At 42.8% G+C, this 26,079-nt stretch overlaps 1 protein-coding gene and 4 non-coding genes across 5 annotated transcripts; 2 read left to right on the top strand and 3 right to left on the bottom strand.

Moving 5' to 3' along the window:
• Positions 1-71: 71 nt before the first annotated feature.
• lonp1 (lon peptidase 1, mitochondrial) lies at positions 72-16,621 on the bottom strand. The gene is made up of 22 exons (XM_030050204.1): positions 16,036-16,621; positions 13,479-13,567; positions 12,631-12,750; positions 11,378-11,543; positions 10,636-10,749; positions 10,475-10,536; positions 9,362-9,491; positions 8,660-8,743; positions 8,500-8,568; positions 7,683-7,834; positions 6,481-6,619; positions 5,919-6,097; positions 5,537-5,624; positions 4,994-5,116; positions 4,716-4,832; positions 4,371-4,511; positions 3,905-4,070; positions 3,055-3,144; positions 2,592-2,719; positions 1,779-1,943; positions 660-856; positions 72-510 (listed from the first exon to the last, which is right to left on the bottom strand). The coding sequence occupies exons 1-21, from the start codon at positions 16,597-16,599 to the stop codon at positions 701-703; spliced, it is 3,042 nt and encodes a 1,013-aa protein (XP_029906064.1). The 5' UTR covers positions 16,600-16,621; the 3' UTR covers positions 72-510; positions 660-700.
• Positions 16,622-16,986: 365 nt separating this feature from the next.
• Positions 16,987-17,069, bottom strand: trnal-cag (transfer RNA leucine (anticodon CAG)). Its single transcript has one exon. It is a non-coding gene; the product is annotated as a tRNA-Leu (tRNA).
• A 758-nt stretch (positions 17,070-17,827) lies between these two features.
• trnag-gcc (transfer RNA glycine (anticodon GCC)) lies at positions 17,828-17,898 on the top strand. Its single transcript has one exon. It is a non-coding gene; the product is annotated as a tRNA-Gly (tRNA).
• Positions 17,899-23,247: 5,349 nt separating this feature from the next.
• Positions 23,248-23,330, bottom strand: trnal-cag (transfer RNA leucine (anticodon CAG)). The gene has a single exon. It is a non-coding gene; the product is annotated as a tRNA-Leu (tRNA).
• Positions 23,331-24,247: 917 nt separating this feature from the next.
• Positions 24,248-24,318, top strand: trnag-gcc (transfer RNA glycine (anticodon GCC)). The gene has a single exon. It is a non-coding gene; the product is annotated as a tRNA-Gly (tRNA).
• Positions 24,319-26,079: the final 1,761 nt, after the last annotated feature.

Here is a 26,079-nt window from a genome sequence, read left to right as displayed (position 1 = left end):
TTATATACATGAGGGAGCCAGAGAAGTGGAAACAGCTGTCAATAAACTGCAGTCCAGTCCAACAGCAGCACTAACTATGAGCTCAATGCCAAACACAGAAGTGAATGAACACCTCTATTACTGTGACAAAAAGAAAACCTAAGCACTATAGGCATCAGAAAAGAAAACTTTATGGCACAACAGCTGGACTGGATTGTATCAGATTGTGCGGGTGGACCAAATGAAGTGGCCACTGGGTCTGTCCAGAGTCCTATAAAATGTGGGCTGCGGACACGGCTGCCTAGCAGCAAAGTTACAACCACCAACTGCTTCATCACTGACAACATCATGTCTTGTGGTTTGGAGGCTGGTGTTGTGTTGGTCAGTGTTCACCACCACCACCATCATCATCATCATCACTGTCGTGGGTCCATCTTCCACATATGAAGCTGCATCATTACGATTCAGAGATACTGTCTATGTCACATAATGTGTCCTCCAACAGCTCGGGGTGAGGTGGTGGTGAACGGCCTGCAGGGTAACACAGATTCTGTGAGTCAGGGAGTCTAAAGCAACTGCTTTACTTCAAACTACAAAATAATGACAAGTCTGTGTTGGTAAGCAGATGCAGGAATAAACAATGCAGGCTGAAAAATGAATTTGGCATGTGTGAAGTGCACCTTGGCCTGTTTGGGCCGTTCAGCCCTGCGGTCACGACAGGCTAGAGCTGTTTCTCTGGGAAGACGATGGGGTACAACTGGCTGTAGTGATCCACAAAGTGCACCTCCAGGCCCTGGGTGATGTAGTCCGGCAGGTCAGAGAAGTCCTTCCTGTTCTCAGCTGGGAGGATGATGCAGGTCACACCGGCGCGACTGGCCTGGCACACACACACACACACACACACACACACACGGTATCATAGGACACTCGAGACCTATTGACCTATTTCTATTGTCATGATATCTGACTTTAGTTCTGACATGCATGACTATGTATGATGCTGCTATTTTCTGACTGAAATCGATGGCAGCAGATATAAGATAAGATAAGATAAGATAAGATATTCCTTTATTAGTCCCACGGTGGGGAAATTTCACGCATCACAGCAGCAAAGTGGATAGCAAGATACGAAGCACAATTTACACAATAAACAGTATATACAGATAACACTACCAAAGAGCAATATAAACACTGTAAACAAGGAATGAGCAATATAAACACTGTAAGCAAGCAATATATACTGGGCTGATATTCTTCATCTTAAATGGGAGCAGTTTCACGCCAAAACTCCAAAGGCTTCCGAGTGTTTCTCCCAGCATTTTAATCAGGGTGTCTACAGGTACAAGCTATTAACAAGACAGACAGATTTTTGCAAAAAAATAATAATTTTCTTATACAAATGAGCACTGTAGGTAAGAATAAAGGTAAATGCTCTATATTCAGTCTTGTACTGAGGTCAGACTGAGGTAGGAATATGGTTGGTTATTGACTAAATAATCCGAACAGACTGATCCTAGCAGACTAAGAACTGATGGATAAATTCACTTAGATAAAATGTTTATGTGGAAATTAAACCTTCATCAATACAAACATAAGGCTATTTTACTGAATTTAAGACAGTTTAGGACTTAAGACCCGCAGACACCCTGTTACTGTCAGGGGGGAAATGGCTGGCATAAAAACAGGATTTAAACCATGGGGCAAGAAATAATCAAACTGCATCATGTTAACTGATCCTATGGGAGGTGGATGACACTGACCGGTCAGAGCCTGCACTGGTCAAAGGGTCTTCTACTTACAGCTATAGTCTTCTCTTTGATTCCTCCCACCGGCAGTATCTTGCCAGTTAATGACACCTCTCCGGTCATAGCTACATTCTGACGCACCGGCTGGTTGGTCGCCAGGGACAACAGCGCTGTGACGATGGTGCAGCCAGCGCTCGGTCCATCCTTTGGAGTCGCCCCCTGGAAACAGCAGCAGCAATGAGCATTTACAGTAGATTACAGTAGCATTTACAGTTCACTGCAAAGCCCAAATTCACTCTCAGCCAGGCAGTGATATGTTTATATTTTAAGTTCAAGGAGATCCCACTGAAAAAGACAAAGTGTGTTAAACAATGGTGATGCTTGTCTGTCTGCACACATGTTGCTCATGTTCATATGGTCAATGTGCTTGTTGTGTTAATGTGCTGCTATGTTCTATGTACCTTTTCTTCCTTTTTTTTTTTTTTTTTTTTTTAATATTTAACCTTGTTTTTAACTAATTAACTAATCTACATGCTTTAGTGCTTTCTAATTTGGCTCTAGCTCTTGCCTATTTAACATCATGGCCCAGGGACTACAGTTGAAAATTAGCTTTGGTTAACACTGACACATTTACAGCTGTTGCAGATGTTAATCAATGTGTACTGTCCCTGCTCAAATAAAGTCTAAAATAAATAAAAATAAAAATTCAATAATGACCAAGACAATTAGGATTATGATTTTTGCCACAACCGAGCAGCCCTAGCTGTAGGTCCTGTTTATTTGCTCCCACTGTTTACAGTTTTGTGGGTGGTATGCGATAAGTTGAATGTAATTTGTTTAAATGCAGTGTTGTATCACCATGGTTACCTCAGGGACATGCAGGTGCAGGTGGGAGTTGACCAGGAAGTTGTTTTCTGGTTCTTGCTTCATAAGGAATGCTTTGGCAAATGTCAATGCGATTTTTGCACTTTCCTTCATAACGTCACCCAGCTGACCTGCACGAGTGTAACAACAACTGGTTAGCATTCACTACTCATTATTTTCAATGATGATGGCATTAAAAATCGCATGAACTGAAAAGGTGTCTTTCACCTTGTGAGTTTAACTTCCAAGTCATATTATACACCCAAGTTATCAATACATGCCAAATAAATGATAAGATTTTTACTTTCATGTACACATACGTATCAAAATCTCACTACATTAACCACTGACAACAGAATGTGTCTCTGACGGCTAACACATGTGCACCATATGCGGTTAAAGAGAAACCCACTTGTGTATAGAGTTTGAGTAAATTAAAAACTCACTAGGCGGCATTCTGACTGACCTGTGACCTCCAGTGACCCCTCTCCTTCTTTATCCACCGCCTTTCCACGAGGACGACGCAACGACGTCTCAATGAACAGAGTTGAACCTCCTGGGCACGGGAAGAGATTCAGGTAGTTAAACACACACTCGTCACTGTGTGTGTGTGTATGTGTGTATGTGTGTGTGCACATTCTGGTAATTCACATCTAGTGGAAACTTAAGAGAGTTTTCAAGCTAAAGACAGGGTGTCTAGAGGTGTCAGAGAGTTACATTTAATGCTTTGTCTTACTAAGTCAAATCTGAATTACATTTAAAACCAATTTTTGGACAAATTGTTTTCTTATTCAAAGCATTGTGGGTTTATAAAGGCAAGTACTATAGATTTGGTCCATAAGTTTTAAGTAGGAATATTATTGGTTCTTGTCTAGATGACTCTATGAACTGTTACTGTACACGTTTTCTTCAGGTTAGATTCAGGTTATTTTCCCCACAGAACTTGAGAACGTTGGATGAATGCAATAAGACAAAATGCTTGCTGAAATTAAGACCTCATACAATGAAGTTGAAGAATAATTAATGACTTTTAAGGCCTAATATCTATAAAATTGAATCTCGGACATTTCAAGACTTGCAGACACCCCGAAAGAAGGCTGCATATAATTTCTGCAAGGGACTAGTTTAGAAATGCAACTTCTTCAGACTCAGAATCAGGACTTAGCTTTAATCAGCGATCACACTGCAACTATGAAAGCATGAGTGGCAAAGCGTAAGACTGTGTTACACTGAGGCTCAGTGTTAGGGAATGATTATATTTAATGGAAGATCTTCATAAAGAAAGTAAGACACATGTGTTTGTGTGTGTTTCTCACCCAGAGCGGTCCATGCCAGCCCCATCACCACTCCCGGCGGCGTGACATCATACATTCGGTCGACGGTGAACAGCGGTTTACCGACATAGTCCTGCAGGTTGTCTGGAGTAACCGTCACCGCTGTTTCTTGACTGCTGACAATACGGAACGCTACTTTACGGAAAACCTGCGACAGACAGGCATTAGGCTGAAGACACACCATGCCACTGACTTCCTTGAAAACTGAAGAGTATGGGACTTGTGTCCATTAAGCAACTTAAAGTTTGACATTTCAAATAACACTTTAATTATTCCTACTGATCCTATACAGGTCACAGATACCCTTTAACCAAGTTAGTCTGTATTCTGAAGGCATTAAAAATAAGCAGTCAGAATTTTCTGGTACTTGAAACCAAAAAGTCACTCTGAGCAGCTTCATACATCCCAGTCTTGGTTAAGCTAAGTCAAAACAGGGTTTATATGGTACCTTTTCCACTTGTTTCTGCAGGTTCCTGACCCCTGACTCCCTGCAGTACTGTTTGATGAGCAGGCCGAGGGCTTCAGGGGAGATGCTGGACTGGTCTTCAGTCAGACCACACAGAGAACGAAGCTGAGGGACGAGGTAGCGCTATGGAGGGAAGGACAGGGAGCTGGCATGAGGCACTTTCCTGCAGCGTTCAGTTATCAGCAAAGTGTAAACTACTTGCAGGATTCAAATGTTATGGATTTACAGCCTACCAAAGAACATCAAACTCCAGAGCACATACACAATTAAGCTTTTGATCATGTATCAACATATCAGTTAAAATGTTGCAGGAAAACCTGGTGATACCTCAGCGATAGCCATTTTCTCCTGGGCGACATATCCAGACACATTGATCATCTCCATGCGGTCCCTGAGCGGCTCTGGGATGGTGTCGATCACATTGGCCGTGCAAATAAACAGTACCTTGATTGGCGCAGACAGAGATGGGGGTGCTAAGTCAGGAAAGGCTATAGTTTTTCTCTGAGACTCTACCAGTCCTGTCTCTGAAGACCGAACAACACAGATAGAGTTTAATCAGCTTTCACCTTGTTGAGACGTGGTATACACACACACACACAGCGTACCTTGGACAGGTCGACGGGTACATCAAGGTAGTGGTCGAGAAAGTTGGCGTTCTGTTCAGGGTCCAGCAGCTCGAGCAGCGCTGAAGACGGGTCGCCCTGGTAACCACGGCCCATCTTATCCACCTGGTAATGGCAGGTTACAGGCAAAACACGGTCACATATATCGTAATCATCATCGCGTAGCATTTTATCACTGATTACTGATATGTCAGGCGCTATATGGAATTTTTAAGCCGAAATGAAAAAAGACATTTTGTATGTGGATTGCGGACCGATTCAGAAGGCTGCTTTCTTAAACTAACAACTTTAGTAAAGACTTGTCAACATGATTAGACATTGTTCACCAATTCTAGAAATGAACACTGACAAAATAAAGAATAAATAAATAACTAAATAAACCACATTTTTAACCACAAAAATCACTGTTATGTTGTTGTAGACAGGATAAAACTCCCAGGGTCCTGATGTAAAAATGAAAACCGTTTGGTCCCAGAGGGGAACATCAGCAGACAGCATTACAGGAGCGACACGACCTAAACCAACCTCATCTATGAGCACCAGCGGGTTCTCTGTCTTGGTTTTCTTGAGGCACTGGATAATCTTCCCTGGCATTGCTCCAACATAGGTTCTCCTAGAAACACACAAACATGCACACACACTTATTTGAACCCTCTGATCAGAAGAAAAATCAACACCTCTGTCTCTTTCGAGTGTAACGCCTAATTTCCGCACAACATAACCTCAAAATTAAAAGTAGCACATGCACAGTACTGTTGCTGCATTTGGATTCATCTCTGCTGTTTTAGAGGATGTGCAGACACATGATGCCAGCTCTGTATATCTATATGACAGGGATAATGTGTGAAGTGTGATGTCATGACGTCTCTAAGTATTAATGTCATTAGAGTAGAGTAGATTTTCAGACCTGTGGCCTTTGATCTCAGCCACGTCGGTCATGCCTCCCACGCTGAACCTGAAGTACTGCCTGTTGAGGGCTCTGGCTATGGAGCGGGCGATGGACGTCTTCCCCACGCCCGGAGGACCGTAGAAACACAAGATCTTCCCCTGGGTGGAGCCTCGGAGCTGACTGACCGCTATGAACTCCTACACACAGACAGACAGGCAGGCAGTCAAGTCAGTCAGTGCAAACCACATAAAACATGAGGAAACAATATAAAGTACAGGAAACAGAGTGAGAGGCAGACAGACAGAGAGATACTCAGGTGTGGAGAAACAGCTGAGAGGCATTGAGGGAGAGACATGATAAGGAAATAAAAGAAAAACAAACATTAAATCTGCATGAGAAGTGAAAGGCATTATTGGAAAAGGAAGTATTCAGAAAAAAAAGGAAAATGCCATTATCTTTGCTTAGCTGTGTCCAGCCGTTTCATCAACAATGTCATCTTGTTTTAAAAAAAAAACATTAAAAAATGATGTGAGTGTGTGTGTGTGTGTGTGTGTGTGTGTGTGTGTGTGTATGCTCTGACCAAGATACGTTTCTTGACGTCTTCCATCCCATAATGGTCTTCTTCCAGCACCTCTTTGGCTCGGTCTAACGCCAAGTTCTCTTCACTGTTGGTGCCCCAGGGCATGCTGGTCAGCCAGTCCAGGTAGTTACGGGTTACACTGAAACACAAAACCCATGATAACCAATTAATGGTGTATGTTTGCATATAGTGTGAAACATCAGGTAACCTTATTTGACAAATATCTCCACTTGACTAAAATTTGTATTAACTTTTTGGATAAGTGATGGAACAAGAGTTGTTTGGACCTGCTGGATCTGGGTTAGCCCTGATGTTTTTTATGTACTTGGTGACAAGACAAGACAAATTCCCCAGTGAGCCTCATAAAAATCTTTTCTATTCTGTTTTAGACTCCAACAGAGAAACTTAAGGTAGGATAAATCAGGACATTCTTCCAGTAGAACACAATCTTGCTTGAATTCTGCCATCTCGCCACAAAAACAAACTCTATACACATTTTTACAGCCAGAAACCTGAGCTATCACCTGCCCCTTCCTTCCACGAAGCAATTAGGAGATCCTTCGATGTTAATGTTGTTTTTGACTTTATGTGAAACTTTGGCTCCTGTGTGACCTTTTTTCTAGGCGTTTGTCACTTAATACAACTGTAAAATTCACATAGACCTGGCTGGAAATGCATGAGCATTGGTCGTTTTGGATGGGAAGATTTTAGATAACAGTATCGGCCTCAAAAACCATGTTGGTGCATCTCCACACTACAAATTCTGTGTGGACTTATGCATTCCTTACAACCTCCAAAAGCTGTTTTAGTGATTGGATCATGGTGCACCTACAAGGTGCAGTGAACCCAGTTCACATTTGTGCTTCCCACTGTCCACTTGTGTTTAGATCACCTGAGATGCACATCAAAGCCAAACATGAGCAGGGTCTAACTCACCCAGACAGCGTAAGAACCAGTGCAGTAGAGCAGTGGTTCTCAAGCCAGAGCTCAAATTTTGGTTCTACTTTCTCTCAACTCACAGACCTGATCCAAGTAAAGGCTTAATTCTTATTGGTCAAAACAGATCTAGATGTCCTGAACTGGGCACACATCTAAGTGTGTGACTCATAGTTGGATCAAGTGTGAAACAACAGAGCTGGAAACAAAAACTTGCAGGTCAGGGTAGAGGAGCAGAGTGCAGAAGAAGACAAAAGTAGACCAACTTGAACTCTGAAGAATGGTTGTCCAGCAGCCCCAGTTTGTTGAGTTCTTCATTGATGACGTCCATGATGTGTGGAGGGACAGTTCTGTCTTTCAGCCTCTCTCTAAATTTCTCCTCAATGGCCTCTTTGTCCTCCTTCTCCAGACCCAGCTCCTGAAACACCACGGCAGAACAACAGCTGTTCAGCTCAAGAGAGGAAAGGTCTGTTCCCCCTCCATCCCACCACCTCTCACAAGCTACTGACTGGATTCTGATGAAACTCGAGGCAACCATGTGGCTCACCACTATTCTCATTAGGTATTGGTGCCAATATCAGGTTAAAATTGAGTATCAGTATCAGAGATGTTATCCAAGACTAATGTCCAGTACCAAAAGCTCTGAGTTCCACCTCAGCACTAAAAGCATTTTTGTCTTACAGAGGCCTGTATGTCTAAAACAATGGAGAACAATGATTGGTCATTATCTTTCACAACTCAAGTTCAACTAAACTGAAAAATGGGGCACATATCCAGCTGTCCTTGCACTGTTTTGCTTATTTATCAATTAGTCCAGAGTAAGACTGCATCATTTGTGAAATCCCCCCACATGGAGCACCACAAATGCCAAAAAGAAAACGATACAGATGTTTCTATGAGCAGCATTCCACATTTGTAGAAATCATTAGTGACTGGCCCAGAGAGTGCAACATGTCATGGGAATTTTAGCCTTTTTCAAAGTTAGAAAGTAAACCAACACAATCCATCACCGCTGGGCCCATAAAGAATAGTTTCAGCATCTTGCTCTGTTAAAGACGGAGACGTTGCAGAAAGCACTTCAACCTTTTTAATGATCTTGAGTTGCTCCTGTAACAGGTACTTTCTGTGGGTCTGCTTGATCTTCTCTTCAACCTGGGAGGAGAGTGCAGAGAGATGGTTAGGCTGACCAGCGGAGCGGTGGCTGGTTAACAGTGATGTATTCAGACAGAGCGGGTGGTCTGACCTCTCGGCCCAGTCGCTGCTGCAGTTTGCTCAGCTCGTATTCCTTCTTCAGGAGAGACAGAGCCTTGTACAGACGTTTCGGGATCTGCGGAGACAAACATCAGCTGGTTTCAGAGGGATTTGCACTTTTGCTTCCTTCTTTCCGGAGAATCTGAGGCTGCATATGAATGTGTGTATTGGTGAGTGTGAAAGCGGTGAAAAAAGCATGCGTGCTTGATCAAGTTTCCCAAGAAAAACATGGGGAACAACACAATTACAACATCCACGATTCACTGCACTTAAGGCACACAGCTCCGTGTTGATCAGTGGTGCTGTATGTGCTGATGTGAACTGAACTAGGGGTGTGAGAAAACACTGATACACTTGATTATCACAATATTATGTTGTGTGATACTGTACTGATTTTTAGGCTTTAGTGGGTTCAATTTGAGAGTAAAGAGTAAAGATGCTGAAATCATATGAAACGAAACATATGAAATGATGTTATGTTATTTTTAGGAAGGGGCCTAAATATTGCCCGGAAATTACGCAAAATTTTAGAGAGGGAAAGACTGGCATATCCATTTTCAAAGGGGTCCTTTGACCTTTGACCTCAAGATATCTGAGTGAAAATGGGTTCTATGGCCGACTCAAATAAACACAACCGACCACCTGCTGAAGCACTCTGCTTAACTTGTATGAATCTGAGCTAAGTGCTGCTCACATTCGTCTCCTCCAGGACGTCCTGCAGCTCGTGGGACTCTGCGCCTGTAAGAGCTGCTCCCATGTCGCTGAGGTAGATGGGATTATCCACCACCCGCTGGCCAGCCTGCATCATCTGGAGCACCGACTCCCTGACGCACACAAACAGAACGAGACACACACACACACACACACACCGCATGTGGATGAACACAAACTAGGCTTCCAACCATACTCGTTTCCAAGCTGATACAGATACTCTCACACTGAACTTACTGAAAGTTGAAATTTTGGGCAGATATTATATATTATTCTAATAATATATAATTTGAATGTATATATAATGTATATTAAAGTATGTATAAATGGTAACACTTTCTAATGACCATTAATTTATTTATTTATAATTTATTTAAAGTTATTTATAAGACATTAGTTAATAATGAAAAAATCATGAAAAAAAAACATTAATACACACGTGTAGATAACTGGTTAAATACTATGTAAACACATTAAAAATGTGGTGTGTTGTCATGACTTAATAACAATCATTAGTAGTAATTTTTTATAATTATTGTATTGTTATTGTTTATTGCTTATTTTCACATTCATATTTCATTTTATTTTACCGTTATCTTTTTACTGTTTTACTCCCTGCACTACTGTATTTTAATTCTATTGTACTTTTACTCTATTTTTTATCGTTGCTTATGCGGACTGCATTTTTTTCTATTTGCGTTTATTTTGTACTGTGTCTGTCTATGCTTATTTTATGTAAATTTTATTGCTGTGAAGCACTTTGGGCTGCAATTTTTGCATGAAAGGTGCTATATAAATAAAGTTTATTATTATTATTGTTAAACAAAGTCACAAATGCTGGTATGCCATTTGTGAATGAGAGGCACTTGACGTGGCTAATGCCGCACCATAACCACCATGATACCTCAAATATAATCAACTGTGCTAACGAGGTCACTAATTACACAAAGAGGTGTAACTTTGGGAATATTTCTATATCAACATGTCTTCACGTCTCATGAGTTGTACTAACAAACCGTCAGCATTTACGGGATATAATAGTTGAATGTGATGAATATGACATATGACATGTGGGTATGAACTATGCCAGACTGACCTGTAGAGAGGGTTGAGCGCGATGATGTCCCTGATGGTCTTCACGATCTCTGCTGTGAGCGCCTGCAGAGCACACACACCGCACGGTCAGAGTCAGACAGGGTCAACTGCACCTGAAGGTGTCACACTGTGTGTCCCACTGAGAGTGAGCTCTATGCGTACCTTAACCTCCTCTGTGACGGTAAACTGCTCATGCTGAATGTTTTCCACCTCCACCATCAGGATGTTTGAGGAGGGCAGAGGCTGAATCTCAGGGCTGAGGTCTGCATCTGCAATCTAAGCAACAACAGAGCAAAAAATAAATAAATAAATAAAATCTCAGCCTCAATCACTATCAATACGCACATTGAAATATTTGACCAAACCTTTAGTATGTTAAAGTTTCAGACTTCTGAATTTGCAAGAGTAAGACCCACTCAAACAGCCCACTGATTTTTGTTATCAACCAATTCGTGTTCTCAACCCAAAAGGGAACGCTCACACCAAGCATATTTGGAGCAGTTCATTCATGCTCTGCACTCTTTTTGCTCATTTTATTTGGCCAACTGAGGACAACATTATTCTAACTTGTGTGTCACCAAATAACGCAGAGATGACACAAAATGCAGGTTGTGGTCTACAGTAGGGTTCATTTGTAAGAATGTGATCCCAGCTACCTAAAGAAAACCAGCCTTGACGTATGGTGTGCATGGTATAATACGTGCTGTGCCACAGGCGCAGCTGGGAAGTTGACATGTGACGGCCAACAGTCTGGACTGATGCTCATATTCATATTTCTGATTTCTGTCCTCTTTTCTGTTTGAAGGTGTTAATAAGTCAAATGATCAGTTGTAGTAACTGGCTTAGCAGAAGGCTGCCAACCTTTGACCCGAATCATGTGAATGTGAGAACTACGTGCCCAGACCTTGTCCTCCAGCTGCTCTGCCGGCGTCCCGGGCTGGTCCTTGCGGGTGCGTTTGGCTTTGCGCCTTGGTGGAGGTTTGGGTTGCGACTCTGCCTCAGACTCTGACCACGCTGATGATGTTGCCGACTCCTCAGGCTCCACCTCCAGCTGCTGTGTGATCCGGATCCTGACAAACAACAATATACAATGGATAAGAGATGTCTACGAGCACTTCCACATGAAAGCCAATAAAATCCATCTTTTATCCACTTCAGTGTGGACACACAACGATCACCAGTAAAATCAGGGTGGCAGCAAAAAGCTACTCATTTTATTACTTGCTTGATGGGAGAGAGATTTGTGGTCAGTTTAGCCTAGAAAGATAATCAAATTTAGGCGGACTAGAACTCTATGTGTTCTAATTCAAGCCAAATCTTTTTGCACCACCAGAAGTGTCACCCAATCAAATGTACAGAATTATGACAGTCATGAAGCAGTCAAAAGATAAAGTTGTCTCCAATGGCAAATTACACTGCATACAATACAGTGCCACAAAACCTTTGTTTTAAAGTTTGATTTGCTTTCATGATATCCAAATGAAAGTGAACACCTACATTCACTGTTTCAGTGTCTTATAACTAACAGGTATGTGAACTTTGCTATTTCCTGTACAACAAACCAACAACCAATGTGATTGAACACCTCCAGAAATTATTCAATTCCTAGACTTTTCTTCCATATGCTGTGGTATTAGAGCCTGCATTAAAAATGAATAAAATTGGTAACTTGTAATAATAACCTGTGTCAACATGGATTCGCATTTCCAGCCCTTACAAACCCTTTTCCAGTGACAGCACAAATGAAACTCTAGTTCATCCTAATTCCTTTGAAGATGCCTGGTTCTTCCCCTGATGTTCATAGCACGCTCTGTCACTAAAAAATTAATAATAAAAAAAAATAGACAGAATCTTCTTAGAGGCTGTCCAAACAAAGCAGGAAAGAGGGACTCTAATCAGGGAGGAGACCAATGACCATTCTTAAAAAAAAAAAAAAAAAAAAACTACAGCGCTGCCACTGGGTTCATTTTTTTTTTTCCACAAAACCTCAAAAGGCTTCTTCTTCTTGTGAACTCCTGGTCCTGCTGCCTTGAGATTGGTGCAGTCAGTGGACATGCCAGGTAGCAGCAGCAGGAGTATCACTAACAGCAGCAGTGGTAGGCAGGAGCAGCGACAGTGGTAGCAGCAGAGGCAACAGGAGTCGCTGTGTTTTCTAACCTTCGATGTCCCATGACAATCATCCTCAGCTTGTCTCCCAGGTCCTGCATCTCATGGATCTGCACAAAGGTGCCTGTGGTGTAGACGGCATCGAGAGCCTCCACCACATCTGATTCATTACTGCAGAGAAACAGACAAGAGTCGCTGGTAAACACCAACACACAGGCCTTTGGAGTAAAAGTATTGACACATTTTTCAAGATAAACTCATCTGGTCCCAGTTCTGGCCCGATCGCAAAACAGCACAGAGTTGTAAAATGATGGATAAACAGTTGCAAAAATACTAAGACATCTGAATGGGTCTGGACTGCTCAGAAAATCAATGCATGATGAAATTACCATCTTTTTGGGGGTATTTCTGTTTTATTCGATATTGACTGTAGAGAGACAGGATGGGCACAGGACATCAATGGAGACAGAACTTTGCCTCTTTTCCACCAAAAGTTCTGGGGCCAGTTTGTGGGTCTTGCTTTTGGAACAGCTAACTGCTAATTTTCTTGTATTCTATATCATTTTATTTATTGTGGGTTTTTTTGTTATTTGGGGGGGTCTTTTGTCCCCCCCCCCCCCCCCCCCTTTTTTTAAGTTTTGGGGCAATTATCTTGTCATTTTAAATGTACATTTTTGCTTATTTCTGCTAATTATTTCTAATTTGCTCATCACCCTTTTCTCATGTTTTAAAAAGAAATCCAGAGAACTTGCACAGGTTTCAAAGAGCTAAATCCTTGTGAAAAGCAATCCCAAGGATCCTGGTGGAATGACCCGGGATCATTCGACCACTCAGGCCGATTCAAACACAGGCTGCTGATTTGGATGAGAGGTAGTGTTTCTGTGACTTAGCAGACTTACTTGTCGTCTCTCTTGAGGAAGACTCCAGCGTAGGGCTGAGCCAGACGAACCTTCCTCCTCAGCAGCTCCATCAGCTCCTTGTTTTTCACCTGACAGGGAGACAGACACACACGTCTTATGTAATGATTCCTCGTGGTATTTTACTGGAGCACCTGTGAGGGAACCTGGCTTGGATGATGAGACCAAGAAAGTCAAATGGTTTTTCTTAATCTTTTTTCTTTTTTTTTTTAAATTCACATATTTATTCATCCTCTTTAACTATAAATTATGAATGAAGGTTATTTAAAATCTATTTATTTTTATTTATGATTATTTCTCTTTTTTTGTCATGGCATACAAAGGCATCATGTAAGGTTGTTACCACTATTATCACTTGTAAAAATTAAATAAAAGTTAAAAAAAAAAAAAAAAAAAAAAAGAACTTTTTAAACTTGTACTCATCTACTCCACTTGGTATCTACCTTTGGGTTTCTGTGTAGTATAGTTCATAACAGTGCTTCACAATATACCGTAGAAATATCAAGATTGCAATATGAAAGTGTGCGATATATCAAAAATTGCTGTCAATGTATTCAATATTTTGTTGATGCTGTGGAAACAACAGGCACATGTGTGTGTCTGTTGTTAGACGGGTGACAGCAGGTGCGTTTGTTTTAAGGCCAGAGTGAACCTTTGCTGCTCACCTGTCCCTCTCATTGGCTGGCTGGCCTGTTATGTCGCGGTGCACCACTTCACTAAAGAAGCCTACCCTTTGTGAGACACGTCACATGACCTGTGTGCGTACCTCACATGACATTATTTTTTCTTTTATTCTATAGACCAGCAGAATGGTACTTTTTTACCACTGCAGACAGACAGATAAAGCGTTTTCCCAGAGGTTTATGAACATGAAATCACTATTGCAATATGGCTAGGAAAAAAAATGACAATGATATTTTGTCAATATCATGCACCTCTCGTTCACATGATAAAAGAAAACAAACTGGAACAAACAGGAAGCTTTCTTGTGGCACAAAGGGAGAAACAGTCTCATTATTGTTCATCAATATAATAAACTAGTGTTGGACTGATATATCAAGCCAATATGTCAGCATATCAGTATTAGGCGATATCAGCTTTAAAAAGCAATATCGCTGTCTATCTGATTACTGCTGATATCTAGCTCATAGTGATTTTTTTTTTTTTCCGACCTTTTTATCCCCCGGGAACGTGTCATTAATGCAACTGTCAAATTAGCAACAGAACAAAACCAGCATGGTGTGTTCTTTAAAAAACACCTGATTATCTAAAAGGGATGTCAAACCCAGTTCAAATATGGATTTTCTTATTTTGCATAATTCTTGAGTGCTATCTTCCTCAGCCACCGAAATGTGAGTGTTCCTAACAGTCAATAACTGTAATAAAATGAAGTTTTGCGAGCTGTATCTGGGTGGGCTTTAGTTCCCCCGTCATGTTGTCTCAACCCTGATAAGACAAACCACTTGTGTAGCAAAGTGAAAATATCCCACTTACTGGAACTGAAAGAGCCAGATTCGATTAGATTGAGACTGATAAAATCATAACAATATCATTCCATCCTTATGAGCCATTTCTTTATAAACGTCCTGGTGGGACTGATGGATATGTCAGGTTCCTCTTTTCTACTGGTGCTGCTTTGTTCTTTGCAGGTTTGTTGGCACAAAGACCTGTTGTGTTCTGGCTGCACCGTCCCTGTGTCTGTGCTGGCTGGGCCCGCTGCGCTGTGCTGCCTTTTCACATCTGAATTCCTGTGTTAGGTCGGAGGGAACCTGACGATCCCCTTCGGACTGGAAAGTGCTCTGTGCAACTGGTCAACAACCTCCTAACATCTTCATTACGAGTGACCTTACATAGCGTAAGGTCACCCCCCCCCCCTCCCCTGCGGGGGGACACTGAAGGACGGGACATAAATCTTCAGAGATGTGCAAAAGATTTTAGAACTCTGTAACTAATGATTATTGTCAGTGTCAGTGAAATCTAGTCTTTTCACTAACTTAACTTACTAAACTTAAAACTCACTGAAAGTCACTGAAATTTACAGTTGAAACAAAGAAAAAGTGAAACCATGCAATGAAAACTGACACTGCTGATGCAACAGTTTATTTAATGAGGAAATCTACCGTGACAAACAAACCTAGGAAACAAAAACAAGCCTGTGATATCACAATATCACTTTGAAAGTGATATTGAACATTACTGAAATTGATACCCAAACATCAGCTTATTTAAACCTATTATAGGCCTAATTATAGCCTTTTTTGTTCAATCTGAGTATTCTACTATTAACTAAAATTAAGTTACATCAAAAACCTCCCTCAGGTGCACAGCCTTTATCGTTGATTTTCTCTCCGTTGTATCACATTCAGCATAGGAACACTCAGGCTAAAAGGTCAATCCCTGTTGCGGGGGCATTGCATCATTTCCCTGTGCCCTTGAGCGGCTGGATGTCACAACGAAAACACAGCGGCTCTCCTCATCAACCAACGCTGACCCTGACCGCTGAAAATACAAGTAAGGAGAATGTGGGCTCCCCTCTCACCTCTATGATCTTGATGAAGCGAGGAAACACCGGGTTCCTGCTGACGGCGATCAGCGGCACATATGGAAACACCTCCGGGACCATCATGGGCGTGAGCGCCGTCATCTGCGGTCCGTTGTACGGCGCTCCCCCGTCACCCGGCGCCTCATCTCCGCCAGCACCCGCGCTCTCCCCGCCGTCCTCCCCGGAGAACCCCGCTCCGCTAGCCCGGTTCCCGAAAGCCCTGTCCGGGATGATCTGCGGGTGGTAGACCGGCGTCAGGAGCTCCCTTTCCCCGCAGAACACAGCCCCAACCCTGGCCCATCGGCGAGCTCTCCCCGCCGTCCTGAGCGCTCCTGTCATTGCCGTGCCGGAGGGGATGTTACAGAAGCGTCCGCTGCATGCTTTCCTCACGGCCGCGGCGCTGCTGCAGGGCCGTGCGGGCAGCGCCCGGGTCACCGCCGACGGGTCGGAGAGGAAGGAGCGGGAACATCTAAAGCCACTGGTGCAGTTCAGCGTCCGGACGAGAGCCGTGTTTCTGTGCATCTGTTTAGCAGCACCGAGCATCTTCATGCAGGTGGCCATGTTGATCTGGAGGGTTCTACACTATTCCATGTGACCAACCCACTTCCGGCAATTACTGATGACGTTGAACCAACGCACGCGCGCGCGCTCACACTCACACACGCACACACACACACACTTAAAAAAAGACTCCCTCCTGTATTTGACTAAATTCAGATCATATATTTTTCATTACCAAACAACCTGTAAAGTGTGGATTCACTGGTGTTGCACAGTACGATGCATCATAGGTTGGTAGTCCACTTTTTTCCCCCGAGCGCTGATGACCACTTTTTGACACATTTTCCAATATCCTTATAGCCCACACATTGCGTCTTATAATGCACACCAGCGCAAGTTAATTTCAGAGCCACTGACTGGTTCCAGCTGCTGTACAAAACGCAGACTTGTCAGAAGTGGGATTCGAACCCACGCCTCCAGGGGAGACTGCGACCTGAACGCAGCGCCTTAGACCGCTCGGCCATCCTGACTTCTTTCAGCAATGAACACCACGTCCCATTGCCAAATACACTTGCGACCCTGTGGTTTTCTACACTGTCTTCTTTTTTTTCTTTACGCACTACCTTTTCAAGGGTTCACCCGCTTGCCCTGCATGACCCTTTTTTTTCTAATTTTGTAAGACGTTTGGAGCCTATTCCAATTTCCAAATGCACACACAGCAAATCTTTGTCAATCTGCAGTTGTTAAAAGCACAACGTGCTTGAAACCCTATTGTTTTCAACATTTTCTTTTTCTTCATCTTCCTCTTCTTTCTTTGTACTCTTCATACATACACAGCAAATTTTCTGACTATATGCAATTGGTAAAAGTGCCCGTCAAACAAAGGTCACAGGCTGCTGTTCCGATTTCCACGACACTTAAACTGAGTCGTCTGATTTTGACGACACTCACCTTGAGGCTTCACTAAGCCACTGAGGCGTTATTAGAGGACCTGCAAAGTGCAAAATGAACAGGACGCCATGTGCCCACAAACATGATAACTGCATGGCTGGACGATGTAACAACCTGTACCACTGCCACCAAACTTGGTGCACTAGCTTGTCTTGCCACTGGAAGGACCCACGCAACATGTGGCTCTACTCAGCCCAGCTGGGAGCGCTTCACTGCGGTCAAATTCCTCGGTACCTGGAGTGCTTTTCTCCATTCACACACTGTATCTACTGTCACAACAGACATGCGTTTGTGCCTACACTTTTGAGTCCGAGGGCTAGAGACTGTCTTTCATCAAGCATTGGTGGTTCAGTGGTAGAATTCTCGCCTGCCACGCGGGAGGCCCGGGTTCGATTCCCGGCCAATGCATCATCTTTTTCAACCTCCATGCTAAACTGGGAGGGCGCAAACGACTACAGAGGCTACACAACACTTTCAACACAATGTCCTCATCACTCAGCAGATTTCACGTACTCCTATGCAAAACTGAGAGCCCACTGCACCGTCTTCTCCCCGTGTGAGCTCTGACACAGCTGGAGTAAGTGCAAGTGTGTGGCCCTCTGCACACTGCACACTTTCATTGCCTCTGCACAGAATGAATGTCAAAACACTCACACAGACCTGGGCTGCAACAGCACACTAACATCTAGGCCCAAATGCTTTAAGAAAAGTCACAGTACACCCTCAAAACCAGGGGAAAGGATACAAAAGAGGAGGTCCCGAGGAGGTCCCGAAAAGCACTGTGGTCTCCATTATTCGGAAATGGAAGAAGTTTGGAACCACCAGGACCCTCCGTAGGTCTGACCACTCGACCAAACTGAGTAATGGGGAAGAGGGGCCTTGGTCAGAGAGGTGAAGAACCCTGTGGTCACTAAGGCAGAGCTCCAGTGTTCCCTTGTGGAGATACGACAACCATCCAGTAGGACAACCATTGCTAACGCACTGCACCAATAAATACATATATAGATAGATAGATAGATATACATATAGATAGCCAGTGTCATTAGGAACGTGAAGAAGAACAAGGAGCCCTGGAAGGGATGGTGTGGCCCCAAAGAGCCCTGATCTTAACATCATCAAGTCTGTGTTACATGATGAGAGAGAGAGGGATTTGAGCCAGCCTGCATCCACAGACGGTCTGTGGTCAGTTCTCCAAGATGTTTGGAACAACCTCCCTGCTGATTTCCTTCAAAAGCGGTGTGCAACAGTACCCAGAAGAATTGATGCTGTTTTAAAGGCAAAGGGTGGACACACCAAATATTGATTTGATTTAGCTCTTCTTGTTCATTCACTTTGCATTTTGTTAACTGATAAAAATAAAAAATTTTTTCCACACCAGCCTGAAACTTTTGCACAGTACTGAGCTAAGCTACCAGTTAGTCTCCATTAAATGAAGCTTCACGACACTGAAGCTCCCCACCAGAGAAATGGAGCAAGCTAAGCTACAAAACAATGACAAAATGTAGCTCAACTACATCAAAGCGATTTTTTTTTTTTTTTTTTAACATTGAACCAACTTCATTCCAAGTCATTGCTATCTTAGTGGTCAATAAAACTATAAGTCAAACAGATAAAAATGTTCAGTTCAATAGTTTATGAAACTGTGCTCTCTCTGCTTTCACTGCTACAAACCATGGCAACAAAAACAAACAACATATAACGCAAAATACAAAAAACTGTACCAAGGGGTCTCAGAGGGTTAACTGGAAACATCACTTGTGTCTGTGTGTGACTGATGTTGCCCTAATGTGTTCTATGTGAGTGTCTCAGGTGGATTTCTTTGTGTCAAAGGACATTTTGTTGAGAGAGGAAAGAGGAAATGACGTCATGTGGTGCAGGTCATGTGATTTAGAAAAAACACACCTCCTTGAAAGGTGTTTTTTCAGTCGGTAACTTAGTTGAAAGTGATTTCTCGGACACAGATAAAATGTGTTATTTTCCATATAATATTTGATATTATATGGAAGCAAATTTTTACTTGTGACACAAGTGAACAAGAAAAAATTTGCTTGTTCCATTGGCAAAATTTGTTTCTTGTTTCAAGCTAATTTTCACTTGTTTCAAGTAAATTTTCACTTGAAACAAGTGAAAATTGTCTAAAGACAAGTAATTTCTGAGGTGATCATGTCTTATTTTAAGTGTAATGAGATATTTTGACTAGAAAAAAAGACATTTTTACTTGAAATAAGACAAATAATCTTGGTAAGATTTTGACTTTTTGCAGTGTGATCCTTGTCCTTGTGTCCAGAGTGCCAGCATTTTTTGAGCCAGTGTCTGGCCAAGAGCCCTGAGTGCCGTCCCACCCTGGAGAAGCTGAGGCTCCACCCCTGGCTGCGTTGATGCAGCCCTGCACTCCTGCACAGAGACAAGTGTCCAGCAGACACACGTAAAGCAACACCTCCACACTTCCTTTAAAGCCATATGGAAGCTCAGGAAAACATTTGCCTGATTATGTTCTTGAGCTCAACACAAATCTCTCTCCTGCCACTCAGGTTCACCAGGAGCTGCTGGCCTTCCTTTATGTGCAAAACATGTGATTTTGGAAGCTGATTGGCTGTGGAAATGAATGAAGAGAAACAATTCCAGTGTTGTGAATTAGCAGTCCAGGGGGCTCAGAGCAACTAATGAAGATATGTGAGCACCATGTGGACTCACATCACACCCAGGTAACTTTACAAGCCCACACTGGATGCAACTTTTCTTCAAGTGTCAGAACCTGGTTCGGTTTACCTGGTAGGGGAGACTGGGGTAAGTTGAGCCAAAGGGTAAGTTGAGCCACCCCCTGTTGCTAGGAAACGGTAAAAAATATTGATCATGTGACCAAATATTTAGGAGGAAGGCATCATTTCATTGAGTCTGTGAAGGTAAGAACCACATGGGTAAAGCGGTTAGACATTTATTTCCAAAAAAACATTTTTTACTCTTGAAAGTGAATTTAGTCTATTATAAGTTTCATGAGAATTGTGTTAAAACCAAAATAGATCATTTTAAATTTGTTTTATACATCAATTGTGGTATCTATGAGCTACAACATGAGGTCATAAACCTAGCGTAAAAGTGCACCATTTTAGCTGTGGGGACTAAAAAAGTCAAAATGGCAGCTCTGGGGTAAGTTGAGCCATTTGGCCAGGGGTAAGTTGAGCCACCGGCTCGGGCCGTTTTGACCCCTTAAGCCTTTACCAGGGTTAAATATTAAATCTCTAAAACTCCCCAAACCTCACAGAGTTGGTTGTACAGCAAAGAAGTCCGAGCAATTTGTATTCCCCTGCAACCGCGACAGATGGAATATTGAATGAAAGCCAGGGGCGGAGCTATGTGGTGGCCAATGGTGGCCGTGGCCACCAAATGTATTACATTCATATGTTCATAACTGACCTTACTGTCAGCAAGGACACCAAGAAACTAGTGTTCTGGTGTTTTCTTTCCAGCTGTTAATGTTCTCTTCCCAGGCGCACTTTAAGGCATGTTAAAACAGCTGTTTATTGTACCTGTTGGATTATGTTTAATAAATAAAAATACACATGAATGTGAAGAAGTGACTATTATTTAGGGAGGGAGAAGGTGAGGGAGGGGTCGGATGGAGGTGGGGAGGAGGATGGGGGGGGGAGTAGGGATACGGCTCAACTTACCCCGCTCCTATGCTCAACTTACCCCATACACGGGGTAAGTTGTGCCACGAGACCACTTTTTTTGGACATGCTATATTATGGAAACAGTTATGTTTACACTCATTCTGTTTGTTTGAAGAGATGCACAACATCCTGAAATATATGCAGATATATTAGTTAGCAACAAAACTATGATTGCCTTGATGTAGTGATCCTAAATATGAAAAATGGCTCATCTTACCCCAGTCTCCCCTAACCATCTTTCCTTCAGTCTGTCTGTCTGCTCTAAAAGCTCTATGGCAACAGGGTCACCAGACGTCTGTGACGCTGTGAGGAATATTAAATAGCAGACTGAAGATGTGTGTGTGCCTTCTCTCCACAGCTGGGTGTCTCTGCTCAGTAAAAGCTATGAGCTGGAGCGGGCCATCGTCCAGCTGGACAACAAAGTGGGCCAGCTCAGACAGCAGCAGGGGACGAGAACAAGGAGAAGGTCTGACAGGACTTGTAGAGCAGCACGAGCTCTTCACCTTCACAGCACTGACTGGACCTGACAGCCTGATGGTCCCATGACAAGGCCACATCTGATTTCAAAAGACTGACTGACTTAAATCTGCTTGGCCCACACAGATGTTTAATTAAAAAAAATCATCTTTATCAGATTCTATGTTTAAAAAAAAAAAAAATCCTCCTGTATTTGATTAAATTCAGATCATATATTTTTCATTACAAAACAACCTGTAAAGTGTGGATTCACTGGTGTTGCACAGTATGATGCATCAAATGGCGCTTTTCCACTAGTTCCTACTCGGCTCGACTCGCCTCGACACGGTTTAGGTGGTTTTCCATTACAGTTGAGTACCAGCTCACCGTGGGTGGAGTCGTCATAACAAGGCGGCGCACCGTCCAGCTCCCTCTGGATTGTTTGGGCCTCCACCAAGCACAGGAAAGTCTCCACCTCTTCATTTGACCACGGTACCAGTTTGCTTGCCATTTTCCGACTTTGCCAACTTCAGCGGTGATCAATGTGCATGGTCGATTTTGCCGTGTTTTTTTTTTTTTTTTTAAATGCCGGGTTTGGTTTTCGTGCAGGCGTTGCTCTCATGTGTTGTCACTCCCTGTCCAATCAGTGGCCTGCACGGCATTCACGTCACATTTCGGCTCGACTCAACTCGCTTGGCACCCCGGCCGAGTAGGTCCTAAAATAGTACCTGCTACCAGGTACTACCACCTAATGGAAAAGCCTACAAACTGAGTAGAGTCGAGCGAGTACGTACTAGTGGAAAAGCGTCAATATCTGTTGGCGATTGGTTGTCCAGGGGTGTATTCAACAGAGTTACGATACGTAACGTTGTGTGACGTTGTCTAATTGAATGATCTGTTTGGTCGTAACATTTTGTAACAGAGAGCAACATGCCTCACAGGTAGTTTTCCTCTGTTTTGTGGGCGTTTCACAGGTGTTATCCAATCAGCATCAGCTTGTATTTAAGCCTCCGTGATTTAAAACAATAGTGCTCCATTATGGCTTTCAGTGTAGCCTATGTTTAAAATTTTACCCCTCATTTGAGGAGGTAAAAGCACATGTATGTGGTAAGTATGATGATAGATGAGACATAGTTTATTGTTTTTCTTCAATAATATGGCAACTTTTATTCAACTTAAAACTTATAACACATTTGTGTAGGCCTATGGTACAATTCTTTGAAACAATGTTTAACAATAACTGTTTTTTCATAGTGGACATTGATTGTATTACAGTTGGCCTACCCCTATAATTAATGATCCATTGAAGGTAATGTCTGCTCAGACAGTTCTTCGGTTACAGTCGCGAGGAGAATGGCCCTCTCGGCTTCCATACGTGCAACGCTAATGCAACAGGTTGTTCAGAGCTTTATCGTTTCTGTTAGCTTGACGTTACATACCGGTACGTGTGCGCTGAATACACCCCAGTTTTTTGTTTCTCCCCCTGAGCGCTGATGATGACCACTTCTTGACACATTTTCCAATATCCTTACAGCCCACTGATTGCGTCTTATAATTCACACCAGCACAAGCTAATTTCAGGGCCACTGACAACACTTGACTAGTTCCAGCTCCTGTACAAAACGCAGACTGTCAGAAGTGGGATTCGAACCCACGCCTCCAGGGGAGACTGCGACCTGAACGCAGCGCCTTAGACCGCTCGGCCATCCTGACTTCTTTAAGCAATACACACCACGTCCCATTGGGAAATGCGCTCGGTCAAAGCACAAAGCATTTGGGACCCTGTGGTTTTTCTACACTGTCTTCTTCTTCGTCGTCGTCTTCTTCTTTCTTTGTTTTCTTTACGCACTACTTTTTCAAGGGTTCACTCGCTTGCCCTGCATGACCCTTTTTTTTTCTAATTTTGCAGGACGTTTGGAGCCCATTCCAGTTTCCAAATGCACACACAGCAAATCTTTGGCTATCTGCAGTTGTTAAAAGCACAACTTGCTTGAAACCCTGTTGTTTTCAACATTTTCTTTTTCTTCATCATCCTCTTCTTTCTTTGTACTCTTCATACTTTGCTTTTTTCAGGGTTGTGCCGCTTCCAATGCGTGACTTTTTTTTTTTCCAAAACTTTGCAGGCTGATAGAAGCCTATTCCAGTTTCTGAATGCACACAGCAAATTTCTGACTATATGCAACTGGTAAAAGTGCCCGTCAAACAAAGGTCACAGGCTGCTGTTCCGATTTCCACGACACTGAACCTGAGTCGTCTGATTTTGACGACACTCACCTTGAGGCTTCACTAAGCCACTGAGGCGTTATTAGAGGACCTGCAAAGTGCAAAATGAACAGGACGCCATGTGCCCACAAACATGATAACTGCATGGCTGGACGATGTAACAACCTGTACCACTGCCACCAAACTTGGTGCACTAGCTTGTCTTGCCACTGGAAGGACCCATGCAGCATGTGGTGCTACTCAGCCCAGCTGGGAGCGCTTCACTGCGGTCAAATTCCTCGGTACTTGGAGTGCTTCACTGCTGCTTGCAGCTCCATTCACACACTGTATCTACTGTGTCACAGCAGAGACATGCGTTTGTGCCTGAAAGTTTGACCCTGAGGCCTACATGAACTTTTTTTCATCAAGCATTGGTGGTTCAGTGGTAGAATTCTCGCCTGCCACGCGGGAGGCCCGGGTTCGATTCCCGGCCAATGCATCAACCTTTTCAACCTCCATGCTAAACTGGGAGGGCGCAAACAACTACAGAGGCTACACAACACTTTCAACACAATGTCCTCATCATTCAGCAGATTTCACGTACTCCTATGCAAAACTGAGAGCCCACTGCACCGTCTTCTCCCCGTGTGACACAGCTGGAGTAACTTCACGTATTGAATAAGGTGCAGAAGTTTTACAGAACTCATTTTTGCAAGTCATCCCAAATGGTGCACGTGTGTGGCCCTCTGCACACTGCACACTTTCATTGCCTCTGCACAGAATGAATGTCAAAACACTCACACAGACCTGGGCTGCAACAGCACACTAACATCTAGGCCCAAGCGCTTTAAGAAAAGTCACAGTAGACCCTCAAAACCAGTCATATACAGTTCCATCAGAAAGTATTCACACCCCTTCACAGTTTCCACATGTTGTTAGGTTACAGACTTATTCTAAAACTGATTTGCGTATAGTTTTCTTTTTCTTATTTCTTATTTCTTATTTATTTATTTAGAAGTCAGGACAATGCACATTAATGAACATGTACCAATGTACATGTAAATATGCCAGATTGTAGCCCAAGGGCTAATTTCCATCTGCAGTCCTCTAGGCAGGTTGATGTTACATTACAAGAAAATGTAAAAACATAGAGCAATACATTTCAAGAAAGAATTAAAACAGCGTAGACACATACGTTACAGTACATTACAAATATGTGTTAAAACATAGAGCAGTACAGTTTTAAAAATCTACACAAAATAGCCCATAATGACAAAGTGAAAACATGTTTTTAGACATTTTTGTACATTTATTAGAAATGTAAACATATAAACATAATAGGTACATAAGTATTCACACCCTTTGCTATGATGCTCAAAATTGAGCTCAGGTGCATCCAGTTTCCACTGATCATCCTTGAGATGCTTCTACAACTTGATTGAAGTCCTCCTGTGGTAAATTCAGCTGAACATGATTTGGAATGGCACACACCTGTCTATATAAGGTCTGACAGCTGACAATGCACATCAGAGCAGAAACCAAGCAATGAAGTCAAAGGAATTGGATGTAGCCCTCCGAGACTGGATTGTGTCAAGGCACAAATCTGGGAAAGGATACAAAAGAGGAGGTCCCGAAAAGCACTGTGGTCTCCATTATTCGGAAATGGAAGAAGTTTGGAACCACCAGGACCCTCCGTAGGTCTGACCACTCGACCAAACTGAGTAATGGGGAAGAAGGGCCTTGGTCAGAGAGGTGAAGAACCCTGTGGTCACTAAGGCAGAGCTCCAGTGTTCCCTTGTGGAGATACGATAACCATCCAGTAGGACAACCATTGCTAACGCACTGCACCAATAAATACATAGATAGATAGATAGATAGATAGATAGATAGATAGATAGATAGATAGATAGATAGATAGATATACATATAGATAGCCAGTGTCATTAGGAACGTGAAGAAGAACAAGGAGCCCTGGAAGGGATGGTGTGGCCCCAAAGAGCCCTGATCTTAACATCATCAAGTCTGTGTGGCATTACATGATGAGAGAGAGAGGGATTTGAGCCAGCCTGCATCCACAGACGATCTGTGGTTAGTTCTCCAAGATGTTTGGAACAACCTCCCTGCTGATTTCCTTCAAAAACGGTGTGCAACAGTACCCAGAAGAATTGATGCTGTTTTAAAGGCAAAGGGTGGACACACCAAATATTGATTTGATTTAGCTCTTCTCTTCTGTTCATTCACTTTGCATTTTGTTAACTGA

Source organism: Myripristis murdjan, chromosome 4, assembly GCF_902150065.1.
Source record: "Myripristis murdjan chromosome 4, fMyrMur1.1, whole genome shotgun sequence".
Lineage (NCBI taxonomy): Eukaryota > Metazoa > Chordata > Actinopteri > Holocentriformes > Holocentridae > Myripristis > Myripristis murdjan.
Note: the sequence above shows the minus strand (reverse complement) of the source record. Positions and strands in the feature narration are given on the sequence as shown.

Bases quoted from the DNA above. Each gene is read 5' to 3' on its own strand.
- lonp1 (XM_030050204.1), bottom strand. From the start codon at position 16,599: ATGGCCACCTGCATGAAGATGCTCGGTGCTGCTAAACAGATGCACAGA. The intron at 12,751-13,478 runs GTAAGTCTGCTA...GTTTCTCTGCAG, and splicing joins TTCCTCAAGAGAGACGACAA to TAATGAATCAGATGTGGTGG. The intron at 1,944-2,591 runs GTAACCATGGTG...TGCTGTTTCCAG, and splicing joins TGCACCTGCATGTCCCTGAG to GGGGCGACTCCAAAGGATGG.